Below are 25,622 nucleotides of genomic sequence, written 5' to 3'. Positions count from 1 at the left end.
AACCTTCACATTCATTCCAAGAAGTTTCTCTGTTGATACAAGGACAGAAAACAGGAGAGAAGTTAACTGCTCTCAAGCATTCATCCAGTTGATGGGTCTCCCAAGCACTTAGTACTTAAGGCTTGGTTATGCTGATAGTTCAAGCCAGCAGAAGGGCCATCTACCACCTTGGCTGTAATGAGGCACAGATGAGATCGCAGACACTTGGAGATGAAAAATGATTGATTGATTGGATTTCTAGCCCGCCCTCCCCACTAGCAGGCTCAGGGCGGGTTACAATCGTAGATAAATTATAACAAATAAAACCAGTAAAATACAACTCAGTACCAACATGGATTTCAACTTCCAAGGTAGTGCACCCCTTCCCCCCTTCCCTGCCCACCATACACAAGGGAAGAAAAGGGTGGAGGTGTGGGTTGGTGAACCTCTAACTCTTCAAGCATGGGGAGGCAGATGGACCATATGCTCCCCCCCACTGGCAGGAGACCGGTAGGGAGGCTAATTAGATGGATCCAGTGCTGGCCTCAATATGCCTGGCAGAACATCTCTGTCTTACAGGTCCACTGAAAAGATACAAGATATTGGCGGGCCCGAGTGTCTTCTGACAGTTCCACCAGGTTGGAGCCAGGACAGAAAATGCCCTGGCCTTGGTCGAGGCCAGCCAAGCCTCCCTGGGGCCAGGGACCACCAGTAGGTGTTTACTTGGAGATCTAAGAGCTCTTTGAGGTACATATGGGGAGAGGCGGTCCCTCAGATATGCTGGTCTCAGTCCGTTTAGGGCTTTATAGGCCAGAACCTTGAACCGGATCCGGAATTCCACAGGGAGCCAATGCAGCTGCTGCAGAGTTGGAGTCACGTGCCCTGAATGAAATTCCTGTCAGGACGCAGCAGCATTTTGGACCCACTGCAGTTTCCGGGTCAGGCCCAAGGGAAGCCCTGCGTAGAGCGAGTTACAGTAATCTAATTTGGAGGTGACCGTTGCATGGATCACTGTTGTTAGGTCATGGGTTGAGAGAGAGGGGGCAAGCTGCCTGGCCTGCCAAAGATGGAAAAAGGCAGTTCTGGCAGCTGCCTTGACTCGGGCCTCCATTGACGAGGAGTCCGGCGTCACACCAAGGCTCCTGACAAATGAAACAGGCACAAGTGGAGCCCCCTCAAAAGCCGGGAGCTGAATCCCCATATCTATCCCCCCATGTTCCAGGTACAGGACCTCCATCTTCATAGGATTCAACTTCAGTCTGCTCTGCTTCACCCATCCAGACACGGCCTCCAATGCTCTACTTAGGGCCTCGGGAGCAGAGCCAGGCCAGCTGTCCATCAACAGATACAACTGGGTGTCAACCACATATTGATGGCAACCCAGTCTGAAACTCTGTGCCAGCTGGGTGAGAGGGTGTATGTAGAGATTAAACAACAATGGGGAGAGTAATGCCCCCTTGGGGGATGCCACACACCAAGATTTGACGTGCTCTCTCCCAGTGCTACTCCCCCAGTGCCACTCTCTGTCCCTGACCATGGAGAAAAGAGACAGGCCACTGCAAGGCAGTCCCTTGATAGCATCTCTTCTGGAAAGGACAGGATGATAAACAATGGCCCACTGGAGGGTGGGACTGGGCAGAGAGGTAATCAATTCGATGGACACAAAAGGAACAAGGTCTATTTTGGGTGAGTCCATCTGGGGACAACTTGCAGAAAGGAGTTCTCATAACTGGTCTCCCATCTTGATGGCCGCCACTACCATGTGGAACTAATAAACAGCAGGCATCCCTGATGAAGACGCAAAGTAATGGATGACTGGTAGAAAGCTGTAACTTTAAGAATAAAGCGCGTGCTGGAGAGTAACGGGATGTTGGAGAAGGACAGAAGAACACACTTTTACTTTGTAACTGCTTGATACATTGCTGTGCAGAATGTGTGGACATTTTAATAAATTTCTTAATTGGGAATGCTGGAAGTTTGTTCTCTGTAACCATAAAAATCCCCACTCACACAGTACTAAAAGTGCACTAGCGGGAGAGAAGGGGTTGATCAATAGACTGCTAGTTTCCCAGGAGTGTACAAGTGTGGTAAGCTGTCCCTGTGAAGGCCAATTGGGATGAATGCAGATGTGAGCAATAGGTGGAGCCTGTTAATGGCAATGCAAGTGGAATGCTGACAGTGCTAGCCCTCTTAATAGGAAATACTCTACTCAACCAGCTGGTGGTAGAAATTTCAGAGAGAAGTGAGGAGCCCCTGCAGGAGTTGAGTGAGCCCAGGAGACTGGTGCACTGCCTGGCAGAGACCCTGGATAGCAGCTGAATGTCGACCTCTTGGAGGACCCGAACAGTGCTTGTGAGTCAGAGGGGCACTCTGCAACAGCCTCAAATAGACTCCTTAAATTTCATTAAATTATTGTTCCACCACCTGTAACGTGTATTCCTGTGTGGAAGGATGGAAGTGGGGAGAGAAAACTGTGTCTCTGGACATGATGTTAATGGCCATCTTTTCTCAAAAGTCATAGTTTTATTTATTGATGTAAGCCTAAGTTTTCATAGGAATAGACTTGAGAATGAAGGTCTGATATATAGAAAAAGCTGCATGTGATAATAGTACATTATGCTGTACTTCATCCTTACAAGAAGTAACGGTATAGGCAGAAAAGGGAAGGGATGCAACACAGACAGGAACAAACTACCACCATTTGAGGAGAACACTAGCACAAACAAGGTTGTTTCATTCTGCAGGGATATGTGGTTTTTGATAGAGGAAATGGGGTAGGTGCATACAGCAGGCCTCCTTCAATGTTTCTACTTGGCAAGTTGTTGTGAGCCACCCATTTAATGTGCTATTCCTGGAAGATTTTAAGGATAAAAGGGATAGGGAAAAGATTGATTCAATCTACTTGACAAGTCATTGTTCAGATAGCTGCACAGAGCTGCCATGAAGTACTTGAAACTGAATTTTGTGTGATGGACAGAATATGCCTAGATCTGGATTGTATTTAAGTATTGTGTTTTGGCATATTCAGAGACTATATTGGCATGGATTCCATTGTAAAAGGAATGATGTGCTATTATTCTAAACCCTATGAAGGTGATGTCTTGTGAGAATCAAGCCATGGACATCAAGTAATGCATATTTATTCATACTATTGCAGAGAAAAACTTCTGCCTATACCCCACAGCCCACACAAAAAGTATATTTTCCTGTTTAAACAACTGAACTACATTGGCAAAGAATGTGTTATAAGCATTTTTGAAGTAGCCAAACTTCTAGAGATTGAGTTAGTGTCTAGGACTTGGGAGTTCTTATGAGGAAAGGGTAAAAAGGTTCATAGCCTAGAGAAGAGAGTTTTGCAGAGTCTGGAAATAGGTAGAAAACTCTCGATTTGGGAACAGCAGAACAGAAGTGTGCAGAGAAGCCTTTTTTGTTAGATTGGCTATTTTGCTAGTCAGGGATGCCAAAAAGAAAACAAGTCAGTGGGCAAGTGGACTCAGCTGGTCCGGGTGAAGGAGAGAGGCGGGATCCTCAGCCTCGCTGGGCTCCCTGGATGGATTGGAGGAGAGGACCAGACTGGCTTGTTCAACATCTCCAGAGAACAGCATCGGCACTCAAGAGGGGACAAGCCAGTCCCATTGTTGGAGATAGGAGAGGAGACAGCACTCAGCAGAAGCCGAGTTGTTGTGGGAACAGCAATGGCCAGTCGTGGAAGGTCTGAGGCATCAGATGTAACAGACCTGAACCCAGTGAGTTCTTCAGAGGGGGCAGGGTGGAGGCTTTGCTGAGAATGCACAAAGAGGATAACGTGGAGGAGAGGAAAGCAATGTAACCCGATTTAAGTCCCCACTAGGAAGAAAAGCAGGGTATAAATGAAGTAAGTAAAGAGTGGGACTTGAGTTTAGTGGGGGGGAGATGACTGAGGTTTATAAAATTATTCATAGGGTGGTGAAAGTGGAAGGAGAGGACTTTTTCTCATTCTCCCATAGTACCAGAACTTGGGGACATCTGATGAAGTGAGGCATCCTTAATACCTAGCACGGCAAATAGATCAAGGAAGAAGCTGAATATGTTCAATTCTGATGAAAGGAAATACTTCTTTACTCAAGGAGTAATTAACTTGTAAGATTCACTGCCAGTGGATGAAGTGATAGCCATGAGCATAGATAGTTTCAGCAGAATTCATGAAGAGTGTCCATCTGTGGTTACTACCCATGGTGACCAAAGGGAACCTCTATTAAGAGGCTTACTGCCTCTGAATACCAACGCTAGGAGGCAACATCAGGGGGAGGACTTGGCCTCTATGCCCTGCTTGTTAGCCCTCCAGGGCAACCAATTGGTTGCGGTGTGAAACAGGATGCTGGCCTTGATGGACCACTGTTCTGATCCAGCAGGGCTTTACTTATATTTTTTAACACTAAGTCACACATTCTGTTACCTCATTTTTCCAATACAAATCTAGTAGGAAAGGCTTTGTCTTCATTCCACTCCTGTTCAATTTTTGAACAGTTATGCATGTAGATGTGTTTGTGCCCTTTGCTAGTCTCCTCTCCCTGATGTTATTTAACATGTACATGCGCCCCCTTGCCCAGCTAGTGTGAAGTTTTAGATTGGGTTGTCATCAGTACACTAATGACACCCAATTTTTTCTGTTGATGGACAGACAGACAGACTGCAGATAATCTGGCTGGGGCTTTGGAGGCCTTGACTGGGTTGTTGAAACAGAGCCGACTGAAGCTGAATCCTACAAAAACGGAGGTCCTGCACCTGGGCTGTGGGCTCTCAGGCTCTGAGATCCAGCTCCCAGCCTTTGATACTTTAACATTGTGGTATTCTTTTGCAGTCAACACATTGCTTGAAATACTGTTGGGTCTTATCCTGGGAACAGTCATCTATCTCTTTATGACCAAAAAAGGAGGAAATGATGCCTATGGGTGATAGTTGATGGGGCAAAGGAAAGAATCCTGATTTTGAAGAAGATACAACTGTACATCCTTTAAAAGTTGAAACTTCATTTTAAATTTTAAATGTTAATTAAAAATTAATAAACAATTTTAACAGAAATATGAAAATACAAGAACAAACTGCTTTGATGGAAAGAACAGGTTTTAAGACAGAAAAGAAAGTAAAATATTTGGGTATTAAGTTGTCAAGTGTGAAATGTATGTTGTTTCATAATAATTATGATAAGACATGGAATGAAATAAAAAAAGACTTATTAAGATGGGGAAAACTACAATTGCCCTTGTTGGGAAGAATATCTGTAATTAAGATGAATGTTTTACCTAAAATATTATTCTTATTTCAGACAATAACAATATTGAACTCTCATATACCATTTAAACAATGGCAGAAAGATATATCTAAATTTGTGTGGCAAGGGAAGAAACCATATGTTAAATATAAAATATTACAAGATGCAAAGGAAAGAGGGGGTTTAGGTCTGCCTGATTTGAAAATATACTCTGATGCTTTTTGTTTGGTATGGTTGAAGGAATGGTTAATGCTGAGAAATAAAAGGCTACTGTAGCTGGAGAGACATGAGCTAAGATTTAGATGGCATTCCTATTAGTGGTATAACAAAGTCAAAGTTAACATGGATTTTAAAAATCATTATATTAGGCATGCCATTCTGAGAGTATGGAATATATACAAATTTAGGCTATGCCCAAAAACACTGCTCTGGATTTACACCACAAGAGGCTTTTTTAAACGAAAAATGATATTCAAACATAAATGGTTAAGTTATCGAGATAAATTGGATTTTTCACAAGGTAAATGTAAAATGAAATCAAGAGATTTGAATATACAAGGACATACTTGTCAATGTTTATTTTATGCACAATTGACAGAGAGATTTAAAGTTGATGTATGGATTTGATCAATCTATGACAGTATTTGAAACAGTTATGTATGAATGATGATGACTGCTAAATGTATACATTTTTGAAGAGAAGAGAAGAACAGGTGAAAGTGTGTATGATAAAATGGGCCAAGAACTTTGGATATAATATACAACTTGAACAATGGAAGAATATGTGACAAAAGGCCTTAAATTTACATTAAGCTCAGGTGTGAAAGAAAACTTCTATAAAATGATGTATAGATGGTATATGTCACTTGAGAAATTAGCAAAAAATGTATAAAAATGTTTTGAATAAATGTTGGAAATATGAGTAGCAGGAGGGGACATTCTATCATTTATGGTGAACATGCACTAAAGCTAAAAAATTTGATACAAGCATATGCAATTATTCAGAAGATTTTAAAGACTAATATACAAATGAAACTGAAGACTTTCTTTTCTTTTATTAATAGAAATATAATTTATTAGGTTCAAAGACCAATTCTAAAGTACATACAATTAATACATTAAAAGTTACATAGATCATATTAAAATGAGTGGGTAACATCCATTGACATAATATATAGATCAGTGATGGGCTCTAGCCGTTGCACAGAATCTGGCCACTTTATCTATGACCCCAGGATTATGGTTCCAGAAAAGAAAGGCTGTATCCAAATCCTCAGATCAGCCTGGCATTTTATTTTTTGGAAGAATGGGAGTAGTAAGATTATACTAGGCCAGGGTAGTAGATTTTCTGAATTTTGGAGATTAATAGATTGGCTTTCTGTTGGGACTAATTAAAGTTGCCAGTCCCCCACCAGGGGTGGGGGATTCCTCACTCCCACCCTCCACCCCTGCCCTCGCTTACCTGGCCAGTGGGGGGGGGGATGCGCCTCCTGGGTGGCACGGTGTACTTTCAGAATGGTGAGTACCAGGTCTCCCACCTCCCGCTGGGAGGGTAGGGGGACCTGGCAACCCTAGGACTAGTGGACAAACAGTTGGAAGTTACTCATGGTGCACATTTTTTGTATATGGCAACAGCAGCAAGACTGTTATTTTCTGTAAGAATCAGGCCTTGCACCACTTAATACAGAATGCTAAGTTTGAAACTTTGGTTCAGACCTCATATCCTGCAAATTTCTTACTAGGCCTGTTTGCTGGGGAAGTCCCAAGCTCTGTTAATGAGCTGCACCTGGGCTGCTTTCTTCTCAGGAGAGAGTGGCCTTGGAGAAGGCGAGAGCCTGGTGCTGGTCTCAGCTATACCGTCACTCCCTAAACTTTCACAGGGCTGTAATCTCCAGTTAAGTAACCAAGCCCTGATTGGTTCTTCAAGTGGGCTGATGCCCCTCCAGATTTCAAGAAGCCTCTTTGTCTCTAGGCAGTTTATCAGTCTATCTACCCTGTAGCCATTGCCAGCTACCTGCAATGTGAAAGAGAGCTGCCCAGAGCTCCATGCCACCTCCAGGATGCCTAGAATAAGCTGGCATGGATGGACTTTGGCAAGATCAATCAGCTTTGGAACCAGCTCAGAGAATGCTTAGATAGGCAGTAGTATTTTAGCCAGTTACAACACATTTAGATCAGCAAGCTGTTATTTGTTTTCTGCCTTGCCTAAACACTTAAGAGCAGTTTCTGCCTTGCACAGGCTCCTATATTCTTTCTTTAATAAACTCCAATATTTTACCAGCCTGTACCCAGTGTTGCTTGCCAAGGAGGTACAGAAACTCAAAAGAACCCAGGAAGCCAGGGTGCTTCATACAAACAACCAGAACTCTTAAGAGGCTCCTAGGGGACCTGAGTGGCTAGGAAAGCCATCAGAGATGGGGGATTGAGAATCTCTGGGTTGATATATATGCTCAAAAATGGAAAACTACAATATTACTTGCAATAGAAGGATGGCTGGAGAAGATAAGGGAGTATGATGAGATGACATCTCTGATAGGGAAAAGTTACTGGATAAATATACTGCTACCTGGAAGCCCTTTATAGACTTTTTGTGGAAAACAGCGAGAAATGAATTGATGGTTTGTATGTTTGAAAACTAAAGACAAAGATATATGTTTTAGAGGGAAAGGAGATGTAGCCACTTAGGAGTTAAGGTTTATTATTGATGGTAAAGATAAATTTGGAGATAGGATATAAATATTTTCATATCTTTTTACAGAGAAAGTTGGTACTTATTCCTAACTTCTATTGCTTTTAACTTTTTGGTTGTGATTTATATATTAAATTTAGCCATGTGAAAGGCCTTCACTTGAGCAAGGTAGTGAATACTGCCTTGGAGTTTAAGCAGCTGCTGTTTGTGCTGCTGGGACTGTATTTTCCAAAGCTTTGGTTTTCAAGAAGAGGACATCCAGCAGTTATTTCCTTTCTGGAAGAAAACAGTGATAAAGTTGCTAAAAGAATTTGGTTTGTTATGCTCACATACAAGCTACAAGGCCTGATACTGTTGGTAAAAAGACTCTATTCTTAACCATTCACAGTTCACTTGTCCTTGCCAATAGCAATTATTTGTGATTTATTGCCTTCGACAATACATATATTGATAAATATTTTGTAAAATATTGCACAAATAACTGCTAGCTTTAGTACAGTTTTGTGCAGGTACAATCGGCTTTCCTCCCTTTCTTGTAAATTTCAGCTGCTTGTGTTGAGAATGGTGTCCATTTGAGCATGTAATAGGCAATTGTATAAACATGTCCTTCATTGCTGACAATCAGTTTGTGGTGCTGACCCTATGCAGAAGCTGAAGTAATCCCTTTGCTCAGCATGAAACAGCACATTTGATTGTCAGGCAGCTTTAATCTCAAACAATTCATACATGCATGTTCATCTCTTGATAATTCTCACTTGTGCGAGTTGTGCATGCATTTCAGCAAGTTGTGCATACATTTCATTAAACGATGAATGTGTGTAAGTGTTAAACAATCGTGTAATATGCACATGAATATTCTTTCAAACATTTCTTGAGAACATGAGCTGCTTCTGTAGCACTAACTAATGAGACTTTTAACTCTGTTTTGGTATTTTCTTTCTACATCATTTTGCCAAAATATTTTGCCTTTGTCCAGTGATTTCTGCAACCATGTCAGCATACACTGCTTCCTTGTGCATCTCTCCTTATCAGAGAATCATAAAGTTGGAAGGGGTCTTAGAGACCATCTAGTTTAACCCCCGGCCCAATGAAGGAACAGCCTAAGAATTCCTGACAATTATTTGTCCAGCTGCTCCTTGAAGACTGCCAATGAGAGGGAACCCACTGCATACCCAGGCAGCTGATTCAACTGCTGAATTATTCTTAATGTGAAGTTTTTCCTAATGTCCAACTGGTACCTTCCCTCCTGTAGTTTAAACCCATTGTTTTGAGTCTTATCTTCTGTTGCCAATAGGAACAGCTCTCTTCCCTCCACTAAGTGACAGACTTTTAAATACTTAGAGAAAGCAATCATGTCCCCTCACCCTCAGCCTCCTCTTTTACAAACTGAACACTCCCAAGACCCTCAGTCTTCATTTGACTTGCTTTCCAGGCCCTTGATGATCCCGGTTGCTCTCCTCTGCACCCATTCCAATTTGTCCACATCCTTTTTGAAATGAGGCATTCAGAACTACTCCAAGTATGGCCTGACCAATGTGGTATACAGTGAGACAATGACATCCTATGGTTTGGATGGTACGCCTTTGTTGATACACCCCAAGATTGCATTCTCCTTTTTTGCGGCTGCATCACACTGACTGCTCATATTTAGCTTCCCATCCACCCATATCCCAAGATCTTGTTCACACACTCTGCTATGCAGAAGTGTATCTCTCATCCAGCGTGCATGCTTTGCATTTTTGTTATCCAGGCAGAGATCCTGGCACTTATCCATGTTAAATTGCATCTTATTCATATCTGCCCACTTTTCCAGTGTGTTCAGACCTTGTTGAATTCTAACTTTATGTTCAGGGTGTTTGCTACTCCTCCTAGCTTGGTATCATCTGCAAATTTAATGAGTAATCTGTTCACATCATCATACAGATCATTTATAAAAATGTTGGAAAGCATTGGGCCCAGAACCAAGCCCTGTGGCACTCCATTGGACATCTTCTTCCAATCACACATGATGCCATTGACTACTCTGGTTATTCATCCAGTTCCCTATCCATCTAACCATCCTAGAGTTCATAACTATAATAATAACAACATTCGATTTATATATCACCCTTCAGGACAACTTAATGCCTACTCAGAGCATTTTACAAAGTATGTTATTATCATCCCCACAACAACAAAACACCCTGTGAGGTGGGTGGGGCTGAGAGAGCTCCTAGAAGCTGTGACTGACCAAGGTCACCCAGCTGGCTTCAAGTGGAGGAGTTGGGAATCAAACCTGGTTCTCCAGGTTAGAGTCCTGTGCTCCTAACCACTACACCAAACTGGCTCTCCATAGAGTCCATAGTCCTCCAGTTTACCCATCAGAACATCATGAGGAACCTTGTCAAAAGTTTTACTAAATTCAGATAAACTACATCAACAGCATTCCCATGATCCAATAAGCCTGTCGATCATAGAAGGAGATGACGTTGGTCTGGCAGGATCTGATGGGGACAAATCCATGCTGACCTCACCATGTAGTCCATCAGATGCTTGCAGATTGATGCCTTTAATATCTGCTCCACTAGCTTCCCAGAGACAAAGGTCAGGCTGAATGGCTTGGAGCACCCTTTTTCCCTTTCTTGAAGACATTTGCCCTTCTCCTGTCTTCTGGCACATCACCAGTCCTCCAAGAGTCCTGGAAGATGATCTTCAAGCTCTTTTGAAAGTTCTTTAAGCACTCTCGAATGCACCCCATCTGTCCCAGGAAATTTGTACACATCCAGTGCAGCTAGATGCTTCTTCACAGCTTCTCTGCCCAATGTCAGCCAGCAGCCCTGAACTCATGGTTTGTCTGCTACCATCTCTAAGTGGGCATGTTCTCTTCTTCAGGGAGAAAACTGAGGCAAAATAGGCATTGAGCCTTTCTGCTTTCTCTCTGTCCTCTGTCAGTTTCTCCATTTTCACCCAGCAAAGGGGGTATTGTCCCCCTTTACCTTGCATTTTCTCTTCACATATCTGAAGAACATCTTTTTGTTGTGATGAGTCCCCCTGGCCAGTCTCAGCTCATTCTGAGCTTTGGTCTCTCTGATGGCTGCCCTATAGTACCTAGCTACCCCTAGATAATCTTCTTTGGATGCAAATCCTTCCCTCCCTTTCTTGAACATCTCCTTTTTCTTCCTTAGCTCATCATAGAGCTCTTTGTCTATCCACATTGACTTCTTAGATCCTCAATCGCATTTCCAACTTCCTGGAATGGTGATAGCTTAAGCCTGCAAGAGCTCTTTTTTTAAGGAGGGCCCACCCTTCACTCACTCCTTTCCCTTCCAGCATTCTTATCCGTGGAATAATTTCCATCATCATCTCTAAGCTTATTAAAGTTTGCCCTACTAAAATCTAACGTGTTGACTACAAACTCCCTTGGTACACTACAGCGAAAGGAATTCTAGGAGGATATGATCACTTCTCCCGAAGGTTCCCACCATCTTTACCCCATCAATCAACTCTTTCTTGTTGGTTAATATCAAGTCTAATACAGCCCTCGTTGCTTCCTCCACCATTTGAGAAAGGAATTGTGTGACCCTGGGCATGTAGCAGAGTTGGTCTCCCAGCACACATCAAGGAAGTTGAAGTCTCCCATAACTACAAGCAGGGCTGGCCCGCCCATTGAGGCTGGCCTGGCAGCCACCTCGGGTGCTAAGGCACCGGAGGGGGTGCCCGCCTGGGGGCAGGGGCATGCACCACAGAGCTCAATTGCCCCATGCTGCTGCGCCCGGCCAGGAGCGCGTTCTGGCAGAAGCAGCACGAGGACACTGAGCGGGCAGCCTCCCAGTCCTCCGGCCCAGTTGCTCTGTGCTTCCGCTGCCGCTGCCGCCGCCACCATCAGCAGCACACAGCTGCAGGCCAGGTGCAGCAGGCAGCTGGGGCAGCACACGGAGCATCTGAGCCAGCAGCGTGGGGCAGCTGAGCGGGCAGCCTCCCGTTCAGTTGCTCTGCGGGCCAGGCGCAGCTGGCGGCCAGGGCGGCTGGCTGCACCTGGCCTGCAGAGCAACTGAACAGGAGGTTCAGTTCTATTGCCAACCTCCAGGTGGTGGCTGGTGATCTCCCAGAATTACAATTGATCTCCAAGCAACAAAGATCTGTTCCCCTGGAGAAAATGGCTACTTTAGAATATGGACAGTATGGCATTATATCCAGTTCAAGTCCCTCCCCTTTCCCAAACCCTGCCCTTCCAACCCCCTCCAATCTCCAGGAATTTTTCATCCTGGAGTTAGCAACCCTACCTCTTCTAGTTGCTAGGTGAGGTGTTAGGTAATTTCAGAGGACTCTGTAGTAGAAGACAAAATTAGCAGGACACTTAATAAAGTTAAATTTTGCCTTTCTTTGTTGATTACTGACAAACCAGATGAACCTTCTATGCCTATGGGGAAACTGTCAGATTTTACTAATGGGTTGTTATCTAGACATGCGAGTAAATTAACTTTGCTGTATTGTTATGATTAGGTCTCCAAATTTTTAAATGCCTCCATTTAAAGCTATCTTTTATAATTAATTGAAAAAGTGAATAAGAAACTGTATCATTCATTCAGTTGTATCAAAATTACATTATTATGGAGGTGACAAAGATAGCACTTCTTCACAAAAAAAATTGCAGATTGACAAATTTGTTCTCAGTGTTACTATAAAAACCTGTGTATCTTAATCCAAATAGGAGTCTTGTGCAAGATTAACTGCAAGATTAACAAATTTGTTGAAGCATAAGCTTTTGTGAGCTAGAGCCCACAAGAACTGATTCTTTAACTCTATTGGTCTTCAAGGTATCACATTTTTTTGGTTCTGCTGCCATATTTTAATTTTGTTCAAAACTCCAAATCTGAATTAAAGTAGGTCTCTAGGGTAGGGCTGGTCAACTCCTTTAATGATAATGATAATGATAATGATAATGATAATGATAATGATAATGATAATGATAATGATAATGATAATGATAATGATAATGATAATAACATTTGATTTATATACTGCCCTTCAGGACAACTTAATGCCCAGTCAGAGCAATTTACAAAGTGTGTTGTTATTATCCCTACAACAATCACTCCGTGAGGTGGGCGGGGCTGAGAGAGTTCTGGAAGAGCTGTGACTGACCCAAGGTCACCCAACTGGCTTCAAGTGGAGGAGTGGGGAATCAAACCCAGTTCTCCAGATTAGAATCCTGCCACTCTTAACCACTACATAATATTCTCTAAAACAAACCACACAGACCTTCCCCTCCCCTTTCAAATTGCTGGGTTCTATAAACTGACATTCAGTAAAGGATTCACAGATATGGAGCGCGTGTGCTTAATACTGCAGCCATTTTCAATCATTATATTTGATTGCAGGTACTGGACAATCCTCCTGATGCACTTGAAAGGGCCACAATGTCTCTATTTTCCAGCTTTGGAACATGCACACCGTGCACTGCCTCTTGCAGAAGAAATGGTGATCACATGTACTAGGAGGATTGTGTGTACCACATTTGTCCTGTAGTCACAGTCACAATGCCTGCCAGGAATGTAACAACTGAAAGGAGCTTTATGAAATCATTGATTGTGCTACCTCTCAAGCAGCAGGTGCCTTTCTTCAATACACATGAGATAACAGCACAATAAAATCTATGTGAAATATATGTACCAAGCCTCATGAAGGGTTTTTTTCCTCATAAATAATATGGTAAGCAAAAATCTTGCTGCATCTTGATTAACATTGACAGGATTTGATTGATTGGCTCTTGGGGTCACATTTAGGCCCCTGAGCTGCTAACTATCCCAACATGCTACCTGTTTTCAAACACTGACTAAAAGCTGAAGTGGAAGTTCACTGTTGTCTATGTCCGGGGTCAGCAGCCCAGCCCCCGGACTTGCTGACAGGCAGCGGCAGGGGGCAGCCAGGAGACAGCAGTACAACCGCTCTGTCTGGCAAACAGAGCCAGAACCTGCCTACTCCAGGGGGAAGGGGCGAAAGGCCAAAGCCTCAGAAGGCTGGAGGGAGCAGGGAGAAGCCAGCTAGTCCCACCCCCCAGGGGGAAGAGAGGGGGCTAAGCAGGCTAGAGGAAAAGGGCCAAGGCAGGGGGAATAGGGACACAGCAACAACCCAAACAGAGCCCTTACCTTCCAAGGAGGAGAAGCAGCCACTACAGCCCAGAGCCACCCCCTGGCTAGAGGACAGCAGCCTGGCTCAGGAGGTGCTAGGAGCCAAGCCCCTCCAGGTGGAGCTGCCACAGGCATTCTGGGGGAGGAGATGGGTAGCCCCGCCCGGCATCAGTGAACAGGCAGCACAGAAGCTGGCCAGGGCAGCTCCTCGCGAGCAAGGCCAGCCAGGCTCAGCAGCACATAAGCCGGCTGGGGCAGCTCCTCGTGAGCAAGGCCAGGCAGGCTCAGCAGCACAGAAGCCGGCTGGGGCAGCTCCTCGTGAGCAAGGCCAGGCAGGCTCAGCAGCACCGAAGCCGGCTGGGGCAGCTCCTCATGAGCAAGGCCAAGGAGACCTCAGCTGGGGATGGCTCGCATTCAATCCCACCCTGCCAGCAAGGCAAGGAAGCCAAGAAGGGATTAGTGGTAGGAGGGAAACACCTGAGGGAAGGCCCAGCTGGGCCAAGTCAGGAGATGGCACGAGCCTAGAAGGAGGGCAGGGCGGGGAAAGGAAGCCCTATATAAGGTGGCTAGGAAGAGCTCTGAGGTGGTGGGTGTGAGTGAGGAGTGATGATGTGGAGTGAGAGCAGTAGGATGCAAGGGTGGAGGCTTGGAGGAGAGTGCTGGAAGGAGGAGATGAAGGAGGATGCAGGGGGTAAGCAGGCCAGGTTGAGCAGGCCAGCGAGTGGACTGAGAGGGAGTCTGGGTGAGGTATACCACCCCTCCTTCCACAGAGCAGGGTCCTGCAGAATCCCTGGCCCCCCTGTGACGTCAGGTGCAGACCGCCCAGTGCCACGCCCAGCGGCAGTCGCGGCAAGCCCTGACAAGTTGGTGGCCCGTACGGGGAAGGTCGTTCCCACACAGGCGCCAGGTGAGGGGATACATCCCAACGCCACGGCAGAGCTCAGACCATGGCTAGAGGCACACCTGGATGAGATGTGGAGGAAGCTGGAGGCAACCTTCCAAGCAGCTCAGGTGGAGCTAGCACAGGCAGTGGAGCACCAGATGCAAGCCTGCACCCCCGCAGCCACCCCACCAGTGGTATGCGCATTTGCGTGGGAAATTAACCCACCAGCCGGCAAGGCGGTGCAGGGTCTGTGCGCCACCGTGAGAATAGGACGGCAGACCCTACAAGCCCTGTTGGACTCAGGGAGTGCAGTATCAGCAATTCGTTCCCAACTCATCCCAGCTGACACCCCAGTGCACCGCTGGGTCCCGGTGACAGATGTGATGGGCCGCACCCAGCCGTACCCTATGGTCTGGATCACAGTGGAATACCTGGGAGCGCTCCGCTGCCTGGAAGTTGCCAAGGTGGCCCACTTGCCGCTCCCTATGCTGCTGGGGAGAGATGCCCCGGGGTTCTCCAGGCTACTTAGGGAGGCAGCCGAGGGACTGGCAAGCCCACAGGTCGCCCCAGCGCTGCAAGTGGAGGAGGCCCCCGACCCGGATGAGGGTCCCTCTACCAGACCAGGGGCAGGCCCGCTGGCCAAGGACCCAGTGGGACCCCCGGACAACCGTCCCTTCTGCGAGGCCCAAGGGGCAGATGAGTCCTTGCAGCGCTTGCGGGAGACAGCAGCTCGTGAGGAGGACCGAGTGCAGGATGAGCGGAGGTCCCAACGGCTTCCCCGCATTGAGAAGCAAGGAGGGGTGTGGGTCCGCCTAGCCCGTGCCCCAAATGGCCAGGGAGAGATCCGCCAGCTACTGGTGCCAGCAGCTTACCGGGCAGAAGTCCTCTGCACAGCCCATGAGCACGCTTGGGCCGGGCATCTGGGGCACCACAAGACCCTGAAGAAGATCCTTGAGCGGTTCTTCTGGCCCTCCGTGAACGCGGACGTGAAGGCACACTGCCGCTCGTGCCCCACCTGTCAGCGGGTGGCAGCCCGGCGCCCACCAAAGGCCCCCCTCTCCCCGCTGCCTGTCATGGAGATGCCCTTCCAACGCATCGCGATGGACTTTATCGGCCCACTGCCACGCACGCCCCGGGGCCACCGTTTTGCCCTGGTGATCGTGGACTATGCTACACGATTCCCTGAGGTCATCCCGCTTAAGACGATGCAGACCCCGGGGATGATACGAGCCCTGTCCAAGCTTTTTGCCATGGTGGGACTGCCTGATGAAATCTTGACAGACCGGGGGGGGCCGTTCCGAGCCAAAGCCATGCGTCAACTCTGCCAGAATTTGGGGATCCGGCAGGTATTCACCTCGGCGTACCACCCTCAGACCGACGGTTTGGCAGAGCGTCTGAACCAGACCGTCAAGGAAGCCTTGAGGAAGATGACACGGGACAAGCCTCGACAGTGGGACCTATACATCGACCCCCTCATGTTCGCCCTTAGGGAGACCCCGCAGGCGTCCACCGGCTTTAGCCCCTTCGAACTGCTGTACGGGCGCAAGCCGCGGGGGATGCTCTCTCGGTTGGCAGAACGGTGGGGTCCCCGCACCAGCAGCCCTGCTCCCCCCATACTGGAGTACATGAGCCAGCTCCGCGAGCGGGTGCAGCAGTCCCAGGCCGAGGCCAACCGCCAGCTGACCCACGCCCAGACAAAGCAGAAGGCGGCCTACGACCGGGGCGCAAGGATGAGGACCTTCCAAATCGGAGAGAAGGTCCTGGTACACCACTCGGTGTTCCCACGGGAGGAGGGGGACCCATGGAGGGGCCCTTACCAAATTCGGAGGGTGCTGGGCCCCACCACCTATGAGCTGCAGTGCGGGCCAGGCCAACGCCGACGCAGAACCCTGCACGTGAACCTGCTCAAGCGGTGGCATGAGCGGCCAGAGGACGGGTGCGTCTTGGCTGAAGACCCCTTAGACCTCCCAGACAGCGAGCTGCCATGGACTGCTGACGCCCCAGAGTTCGAGGAGCCGAAGGTGGATCCACAGCTCAACCTTGCCCAGAAGGCCCAGCTACAGGCCCTGTGGAGGCAAGTGCCCGGGGTCTTTTCAAGACGCCCTGGGGTCACGAACCTGGTGCACCATGCCATCCCCACCCAGCCGGGGCAATCTGCACGGGCAACCTGGCAACCCATCCCCCGGAAGCAGTGGGAGGCAGTGGATCGGGAGACGGAGGAAATGCTGCGCCTGGGGGTGATTGAACCGTCCCAAAGTGAATGGCGCAGCCCCATCGTGTTGGTGCCGAAGCCAGACGGGTCGACTCGATTCTGCGTCGACTACCGCGAGCTGAACAAGGTGGCCAAGTTCGACGCGTACCCCATGCCCCGGGCAGATGTTCTGGTGGGGCAGTTGGGGCCCGCACGGTACCTATCCGCCCTCGACCTAACGAAAGGGTACTGGCAGGTGCCAGTTTGCCCCGAGGACAAGGAAAAGACAGCCTTTGCCACCCCCCGGGGCCTCTTCCAGTTCCGCCGCATGCCCTTCGGCCTCCATGGGGCAGCAGCTACCTTTCAGCGACTGGTGGACCAAGTCCTGGGGGGCTGTCGGGACTTCGCAATGGCTTACATTGATGACATCGTCATCTTCAGTCCTGACTGGCCCACCCACCCGCAACATCTGGAAAGAGTCCTCACCGCGCTCCAGAAGGCAGGGCTGAAGGCCAACCCCAAGAAGAGCCACTTGGGGTTCCAAGAACTCAAGTACCTGGGGTTTGTCATAGGGGGTGGGCAGGTCCGCCCTCCCCCTGAGAAGGTGGCCTCCATCGGGGATGTCCCCCAGCCTCAGACCAAGCGTCAGCTCAGGCGGTTCCTGGGGCTCCTCGGCTATTACGGGCGCTTCATTCCCCATTTTGCATCCCGCGCAGCCCCCCTGACAGACTGCCTGAGGAAGGGCAGCTCTAGTCGCCTCAGCTGGACGCCAGAGCGGACGGCCGCCTTCCAAGACTTACGCACCGCCCTGTCAGACACCACAAAGCTCTGGAACCCTGACTTTGAGAGGCCCTTCATCCTGGCAACTGACGCGTCGGCCTCGGGCCTCGGGGCGGTCTTGATGCAGGAGCGAGACGGGGAGAGGGTGCCCATCTTGTTCTTAAGCCGCAAGCTCCAGCCAGCAGAGCAGAAGTATGCCACCCTCGAGAGAGAAGCCCTTGCCATCAAGTGGGCCGTGGGGGCTTTGAGATATTATCTGGCCAATAACCCCTTTACGCTGGTGACGGATCATGCACCGCTCCAGTGGATGCACCGCATGAAGGAGCACAACCCCCGCGTCCTGAGGTGGTACCTGTCCCTGCTGCCGTACCGATTCGCCATCACCTACCGTCGGGGGGCCAACCACATGGACGCAGACTTCATGTCACGGCTCTTCGAGCCAGACCCCCCCGAGCCGACGTCCAGGCTAAGAGGGGGTGTGTGTCCGGGGTCAGCAGCCCAGCCCCCGGACTTGCTGACAGGCAGCGGCAGGGGGCAGCCAGGAGACAGCAGTACAACCGCTCTGTCTGGCAAACAGAGCCAGAACCTGCCTACTCCAGGGGGAAGGGGCGAAAGGCCAAAGCCTCAGAAGGCTGGAGGGAGCAGGGAGAAGCCAGCTAGTCCCACCCCCCAGGGGGAAGAGAGGGGGCTAAGCAGGCTAGAGGAAAAGGGCCAAGGCAGGGGGAATAGGGACACAGCAACAACCCAAACAGAGCCCTTACCTTCCAAGGAGGAGAAGCAGCCACTACAGCCCAGAGCCACCCCCTGGCTAGAGGACAGCAGCCTGGCTCAGGAGGTGCTAGGAGCCAAGCCCCTCCAGGTGGAGCTGCCACAGGCATTCTGGGGGAGGAGATGGGTAGCCCCGCCCGGCATCAGTGAACAGGCAGCACAGAAGCTGGCCAGGGCAGCTCCTCGCGAGCAAGGCCAGCCAGGCTCAGCAGCACATAAGCCGGCTGGGGCAGCTCCTCGTGAGCAAGGCCAGGCAGGCTCAGCAGCACAGAAGCCGGCTGGGGCAGCTCCTCGTGAGCAAGGCCAGGCAGGCTCAGCAGCACCGAAGCCGGCTGGGGCAGCTCCTCATGAGCAAGGCCAAGGAGACCTCAGCTGGGGATGGCTCGCATTCAATCCCACCCTGCCAGCAAGGCAAGGAAGCCAAGAAGGGATTAGTGGTAGGAGGGAAACACCTGAGGGAAGGCCCAGCTGGGCCAAGTCAGGAGATGGCACGAGCCTAGAAGGAGGGCAGGGCGGGGAAAGGAAGCCCTATATAAGGTGGCTAGGAAGAGCTCTGAGGTGGTGGGTGTGAGTGAGGAGTGATGATGTGGAGTGAGAGCAGTAGGATGCAAGGGTGGAGGCTTGGAGGAGAGTGCTGGAAGGAGGAGATGAAGGAGGATGCAGGGGGTAAGCAGGCCAGGTTGAGCAGGCCAGCGAGTGGACTGAGAGGGAGTCTGGGTGAGGTATACCGCCCCTCCTTCCACAGAGCAGGGTCCTGCAGAATCCCTGGCCCCCCTGTGACGTCAGGTGCAGACCGCCCAGTGCCACGCCCAGCGGCAGTCGCGGCAAGCCCTGACAGTCTAAAGTTCTGCAGACAGTGAGATACTGCATAAACTGCATTTTTCCTACATAGAGGGAACTTTTATGCAGGAAAAAATGTGTAGAATTATACCAGCATTTTCTTTGTCATGAGTGATCTAGGAAGTGAGCTGTGAGTATAATGAAGAACTGCTTGTTCCTATAGGACCATGACTAGACATGGGCATGAACAGCATTACGAACGGAAAAAACCAACGAATAGGCCGCTGGGCTGCTCGTGAATGGGCCATTCATGAGGCGCCATTCCAGCCGAACAGGTGGCCGTTGCAAGCCTTGTTCATTACACTTGGCCGCCGTTCGGGAAGCTAGACACTCAGGCGCCTTCAATCAATTGCCTCGGCAACGGAGGGAGGGACTGCCTGAATTCTGTCTGCACTCCCTCTGTTGCCCCAGACACCCCAATCAAAGCCCAACTTAGATTGATGGGCAGGTCTTCCTTCCAAGCGTGGAGCTGCAAAATCGGTTACAAACTGTAACCTGCGAAAGCGGATAATCTGTACACCTCCTACCCAGAGGCCTGGCGGGTGGGCACATGGGAGGTGCCACCGGGGAGCGGCCAGACCCCCCGCCCCCAGACCCGGTGGCTGCAGTCCTCACCCACCTTGCTGCTTAAGAAGATAATCTGTCCACCTCCGACCTGGAGGCCTGGCAGGCAGGCACATGGGGAGTGCTGCCAGTGAGCAGCCAGACTCCCTGCCCCTGAGAGGGTCACATGGGGCCAAAGTGAACTGGGGAGGGTGGCTCCATTTGTGTTGAATGGGAGTTTCCTGGGGGCGTCAAATTTGGGAATGTATAACTTCGAGATCCATATTGCAATCTTGACCAAACTTGGGTGATGGCTAGAGAAGAGCCTGCTGCACATTCCCTGTGAATATAGGCTCTCTAAGTGCTAAGGGGGCTGCTCTGGCGTCAATGAACACCAGACACCGAACACATTCATTAATGGGACATGTTCGGTTCCATTCATCTGTTCATGTTCGTTGTTGGGAATGAACAACGAACAGCCTGCTTGTTATTTTTTCCTGTTTGTGCCCATGTCTAACCATGACTACTGTTAATATCTTTGACAGGAGGCTCATCTCTGTGTGCCCTTCCCCTACTCTTTGAGGGGAGGTGGGTGGCTTTTGGAGATAAGGGCTTTTTATGGTGTCTTGTCTTGTCTGTGGCACTTCTTACATCTCTTTGCCTGCTGCCTGCTCTCCTAAGCTATAAGTGCCAGGTGTGCACGACATTTTTCTCAGTTCTTTGAATATAGGTAACTTGTGCTGTGGCTGCCATTCCTTTCTATCATTAATTTGACTGAGAGAGTCTTGAAGCAGTTCTTAAGTAATAAAGTACAAGAAAACAATAAAAATAGTCAATAAGAAAATTATGTAATAAGGCAGCATAGTTTAAAATAAATAAATATGTAATGTCAGCAAAGTAACAGATGAGGGCAGGGAAGAAAGTTAGTGAAAGTACATCAAGCCAAAGACATGTGTCATGCTGGCACCATCATGCAGGAAGCATTTCTTGCAAATGTTCTCTAATAAGGTTGCTAATATCACTTCAGCAGCCAGCGGTAACACCTGAGAGCCGCTGTGGTGTAGTGGTTAGAATGTCAGACTAGGAGATGAGAAACTTTAGGTTTGAATCCCCGGAATGCCATGGAAGCTTGCTGGGTAACCCTGGGCTACTCTCACATTCTCAGCTAGGGTTGCCAGGTCCCTTCACTCTCCCAGCAGGAGATTGGGATGCTGGCTCTTACCTCCCCTCCTGTTCTTTTCGTGCACATGCAAAAAGATAGCAATGTGCGCACGCTCCCAGCTGGTGTGATGACATCACTTCTGGGAAGTGATGTCATTACATGGGTCAAAGGAAGCTGGGAGCGCTCCCAGGCTCACCAAAGGGCTGAATTGCTCCACCATGGGGCCTGATTCGACCCGAAATAGGCCCGCTGCAGGGCATGGGAGTGCACTATTGTGGGCCTGGGAGTATGCTGCGCCACCCGGGAGTGCGCCGCACTGCACCACAGGGGGGAGCAACCCCCACTGGCCTGATAAGTGGGGTCGGGGGGGAGTGGGAGCAGGGGATCCCCCACCTCGGGCAGGGGAATGGCAAGCCTATTCTCAGCCCAACCTTAATCACAGGGTTGTTGTGAGGATAAAATGGAGGGGGGTGGGGTAGGGCTGCCGGACCCCCGGTGGGGGCGGGGATCCCCCGCCCCTGCCCCTGCCCCCGCCCCACCCCACCCTTCCACCCCCGCCCCCACTTACCTGGCCAGCAGGGGCGCGTGCACCTTCCATGCGCGCCCCCCTGCGGTGCTGCGCACCCCCGTGCACAGCAGCCCCAGGGATCAGGCCTGTTTTGGCCTGGATCGGGGCCCCTGTGGAGCACAGGAGTGTTCCTGCACTTCGCAGGGGCCCACAATGGGCCCAATCAGCGCCAAAATGGGCCCAATCCCCACCCGTTTTGGCACGGCTCCCACGCTCCACAGGGGTCCAAAATGGGCCAAATCCGCGTCAAAACGGACCCGATCCAGGCCAAAACGCCCTGTGGGGCATGGGAGCATTCCTGCGCTCTGCAGGGGCCCACAACGGGCCCGATCAGCGCCCAAATGGGGGCTGCGTGATGGCGTCACTCCCAGAAGTGACGTCATCACACTTGCAGGAGCATGCGCGCATGCTGCGCGTGCACACACACAAGTTCCTCCAAGGTAAGAGCCAGGCCCCAGTCTCCTGCTGGGAGATCGAGGGGGCCTGGCAACCCTAGGGTGGGGAGAATAATGTGCAAGCAGCTTTGGGTCCCCACTGGGAAAAAAGCAGGGTATAAATGAAATAAATAAATATGATCTTTTGTTTGTATATGCATTAGCCTAAAATCAGTAACATTTTTTGCAGTTTACCCAGCATAAAGGCAAGCTGCTAAGGGAAGCTGGAAAGGTGAATAGAGATGATGATAACAACAACTACACCCAGAGCGGTGAACAAGTTAGCATTATTATTATCCCCACAATACAGCTGGGGAGCTGGGGCTGAGAGGATTGGCTTACCTAAGGCCACCTACTGAGCTCATGGCAGGAGTGGGATTCGAACCAGCAGAGTGCTGATTCACAACCAAACCACTTAACCACTGTGCTACAGCAGCTCTACTAGCTAGGCCCAGTCAACCTCAAGGCTTTAGCCTACACTGGCAATCTCAAACATTTTCATAACAAAACAAAATTTTCAAAATCACTCCAGCTGCATCTGTTTATGATTCAGAAGTTGCTATTTCAACACTGTTGAAACATTTGATCTTTGTATTCCCCCCCTCCCTCCACAAAGTAACTTTCCAAGGCAAGGCAAGCCTCTTCTTATTTAGTGGCTTATTAAACAGGGTTAACATACCTGTAACTTATGTTCATCGAGTTCTTCTGTGCTGACACACATGGGGACTGCGCAGGCGCAGGCCAGCCGCCGGAGAATTTTCTAGAGCTTCCATGGCTCCGAAGGGGCCGTTTGTCGCGCGCCTCAGCGACCGTTTTCCCGCCCAAACGGTCACGTGATCCTCCAGCGACCAACGGCCCCTTCCCTCAGTTCTCCCTTGCCGCCGCTTGACCAACACACCTCAGCCATAACACCTTAAAAACACCAATTTCCGTTACAGGCATCACATTATCGTGCATTGGAGTTCACAGCGGGGTAGGAGGGAGGGTTGTGTGTCAGCACAGAAGAACTCGATGAACATAAGTTACAGGTATGTTAACCCTGTTTTCATCTTCGTTCTTCTGTGCCTCCACACATGGGAGTGTACCAAGCTTCACACAATAAGGAAGGCGGGGGTGAAGTCCAACACAATTTTATTAAGCAAACAAGAACAACAATAAATAGATATGCATATACACATCTATGTAAAAATACTGTGTAAGGACACATAAATACTCAATATTTACATATATACACACCCCCAGGTACATATATACACTTTCACTCAAGGGTACCCAACAGGTATGCCAAGAAAGTCATTCCAAAACTCCCTCAGGAAAAAAGGGAGTGTAAGACAGCCTTGGCCACAGATACATCCTGCTCCGCATTGACATCAACGGCGTAATGCCTGACAAAGGTGTCTGCAGAGGACCATGTGGCTGCTTTACAAATGTTAACCAGGGGCACCCCCCTGAGGAGTGCCGAAGAGGATGCTTGGGACCGCGTGGAGTGGGCTCTGACATGAAGCGGGCAAGCCACCCCTGCCAGGGAATAGGCCTTGCTAATGGCCGTCACAATCCACCTAGACAGGGTCTGTGAGGACGCCCTGTTACCCTTGTCCTTGGCCCCAAAACATACAAACAGGTGAGGACTGGAGCGGAATCCCTTCGTCCTATCCAGGTAATAGGCTAGGGCCCTCTTCAAGTCTAGGGAATGGAGGGCCTTTTCCCCCTTAGAGGAGGGTTGAGGAAAGAATGCAGGCAGTGAGATATCCTGCGAGAGGTGGAAGGCGGACACCACCTTGGGCAGGAACCCGAGGCAGGGACGCAGGACCACCTTGTTGGGATGAAACACAAGAAAGGGAGGGTCAGACCGCAGTGCAGACAGCTCACTGACCCTTCTGGCCGATGTCACAGCCACCAAGAATGCTACCTTGTAGGATAGCATATCCAAGGGGCAGGTAGCCATAGGTTCAAATGGAGGCAACATGAGACGTGAGAGCACCAAGGACAGCGACCACTGAGGCACTGGCGCTGACACAGGTGGGTAAAGATTGTACATGCCCTTAAGGAACTGGCGGGATTGTGGGTGAGAAAACACCGTAGCACCCTCTACTCGGGCGTGAGCAGCTGATATCGCTGCCAAGTGTACCTTGAGGGAGGACACCTTCAAGCCCAGGCCACGCAAGTGGCACAAATACTCGAACACAACCCCCAAGGGACTGCTTTCGGGCACCACTCCTCTGGCAAGTGCCCAGAGCTCAAACCTGCGCCACTTGGCCGCATAAGCGCGCCTAGTGGATGGCCGACGGGCATTCAGGAGGACCCTCTGTACCTTGTCAGTAAAGCCTACAGGGGAGGAACGATCCGCCAAGCCGTTATGTGCAGCTTCCTGGGATCGTGGTGGACTAGGCTCCCGTTTAGGAGAAGGTCTTGCCGAGGGGGCAGACTCACATATGTCCGTTGGGACATCCGCAGGAGCTTCGGGAACCAAACCTGCCATGGCCAGAAGGGGGCCACCAGGATGCAGTCCGTCCCGTCCTCCTCTATCTTGCACAGGACCCTGGGAATCAAGGGGAACGGAGGAAACATGTAGTGCAAGCCCTGCGTCCACGTAAACTGGAAGGCATCCCCAATAGAGAGGGGGTCGCTCCCTGCCCTGGAACAGAACGTGTGGGCCTTGGTGGTCGCCGCAGTGGCGAACACGTCTATCACCGGATGACCCCATATCTGGAAGATCGGCCCAACGCACTCTCCGTTCAGTTCCCACTCGTGGTCCAGCAAAGGGACCCTGCTGAGGGCATCTGCCCGGGCATTGTCTGACCCAGCCACGTGTATAGCACGGAGTGACACGCCGTTCCTGATAGCCCACTGCCAAGTGAGCGTGGCTTCCCGGCACAGGGCCATGGACACCGTGCCCCCCTGCTGATTCACGTAGTACATGGCAGTCGTGTTGTCCGTCTGCACCAAGACCTGACGATTTCTCAGCAGTGCTGTAAGAGACACAAGTGCGAAACGAATGGCCCTTAGTTCAAGCACATTGATATGGAGGGTCTTTTCCCTGTCAGACCAGACATCTTGCACAGACACATCACCACAGTAAGCCCCCCATCCCAACAGAGAGGCATCAGTGGTAACCGTGATGTCATGGTGTTGATACCCAAAAGGGGTCCCTCTAAACAAGTTGTCATCAGACAGCCACCAGTCCAAGGAGGAGAGGATGACCCTCGGGATAGAGAATTTGAGGGACGGAGGGTGCAGCAGAGCATCGTACCTCCGCACAAACCAGTTCTGGAGAGGGCGCATACGCAGCCTAGCGAAAGGCACCACAGAGGTGGCCGCTGCCATATGCCCTAGTAAGCACTGGATAGTGCGCACAGACTGGAATCGGTTCCTTTTAAACATGGACACTAGACCCCTCAGGGACCGAGCCCTCTCCAAGGGGAGC

The 25,622-nt window shown here is 49.9% G+C and overlaps 1 protein-coding gene across 1 annotated transcript in view; it reads left to right on the top strand.

Annotated features, from left to right (window-relative positions):
* Window positions 1-331: 331 nt before the first annotated feature.
* EPHX1 (epoxide hydrolase 1) overlaps window positions 332-25,622 on the top strand; it is a 39,775-nt gene continuing 14,484 nt past the window's right edge. The window contains 7 exon segments of the mRNA XM_054972384.1: window positions 332-350; window positions 4,640-4,883; window positions 4,885-4,986; window positions 8,060-8,152; window positions 8,154-8,238; window positions 8,240-8,272; window positions 15,708-15,718. Of these exon segments, the coding sequence (XP_054828359.1) occupies window positions 332-350; window positions 4,640-4,883; window positions 4,885-4,986; window positions 8,060-8,152; window positions 8,154-8,238; window positions 8,240-8,272; window positions 15,708-15,718 (587 nt within the window).

This window comes from Eublepharis macularius, chromosome 1 (assembly GCF_028583425.1).
Source record: "Eublepharis macularius isolate TG4126 chromosome 1, MPM_Emac_v1.0, whole genome shotgun sequence".
Taxonomy (NCBI): Eukaryota; Metazoa; Chordata; class Lepidosauria; order Squamata; family Eublepharidae; genus Eublepharis; species Eublepharis macularius.
Note: the sequence above shows the minus strand (reverse complement) of the source record. Positions and strands in the feature narration are given on the sequence as shown.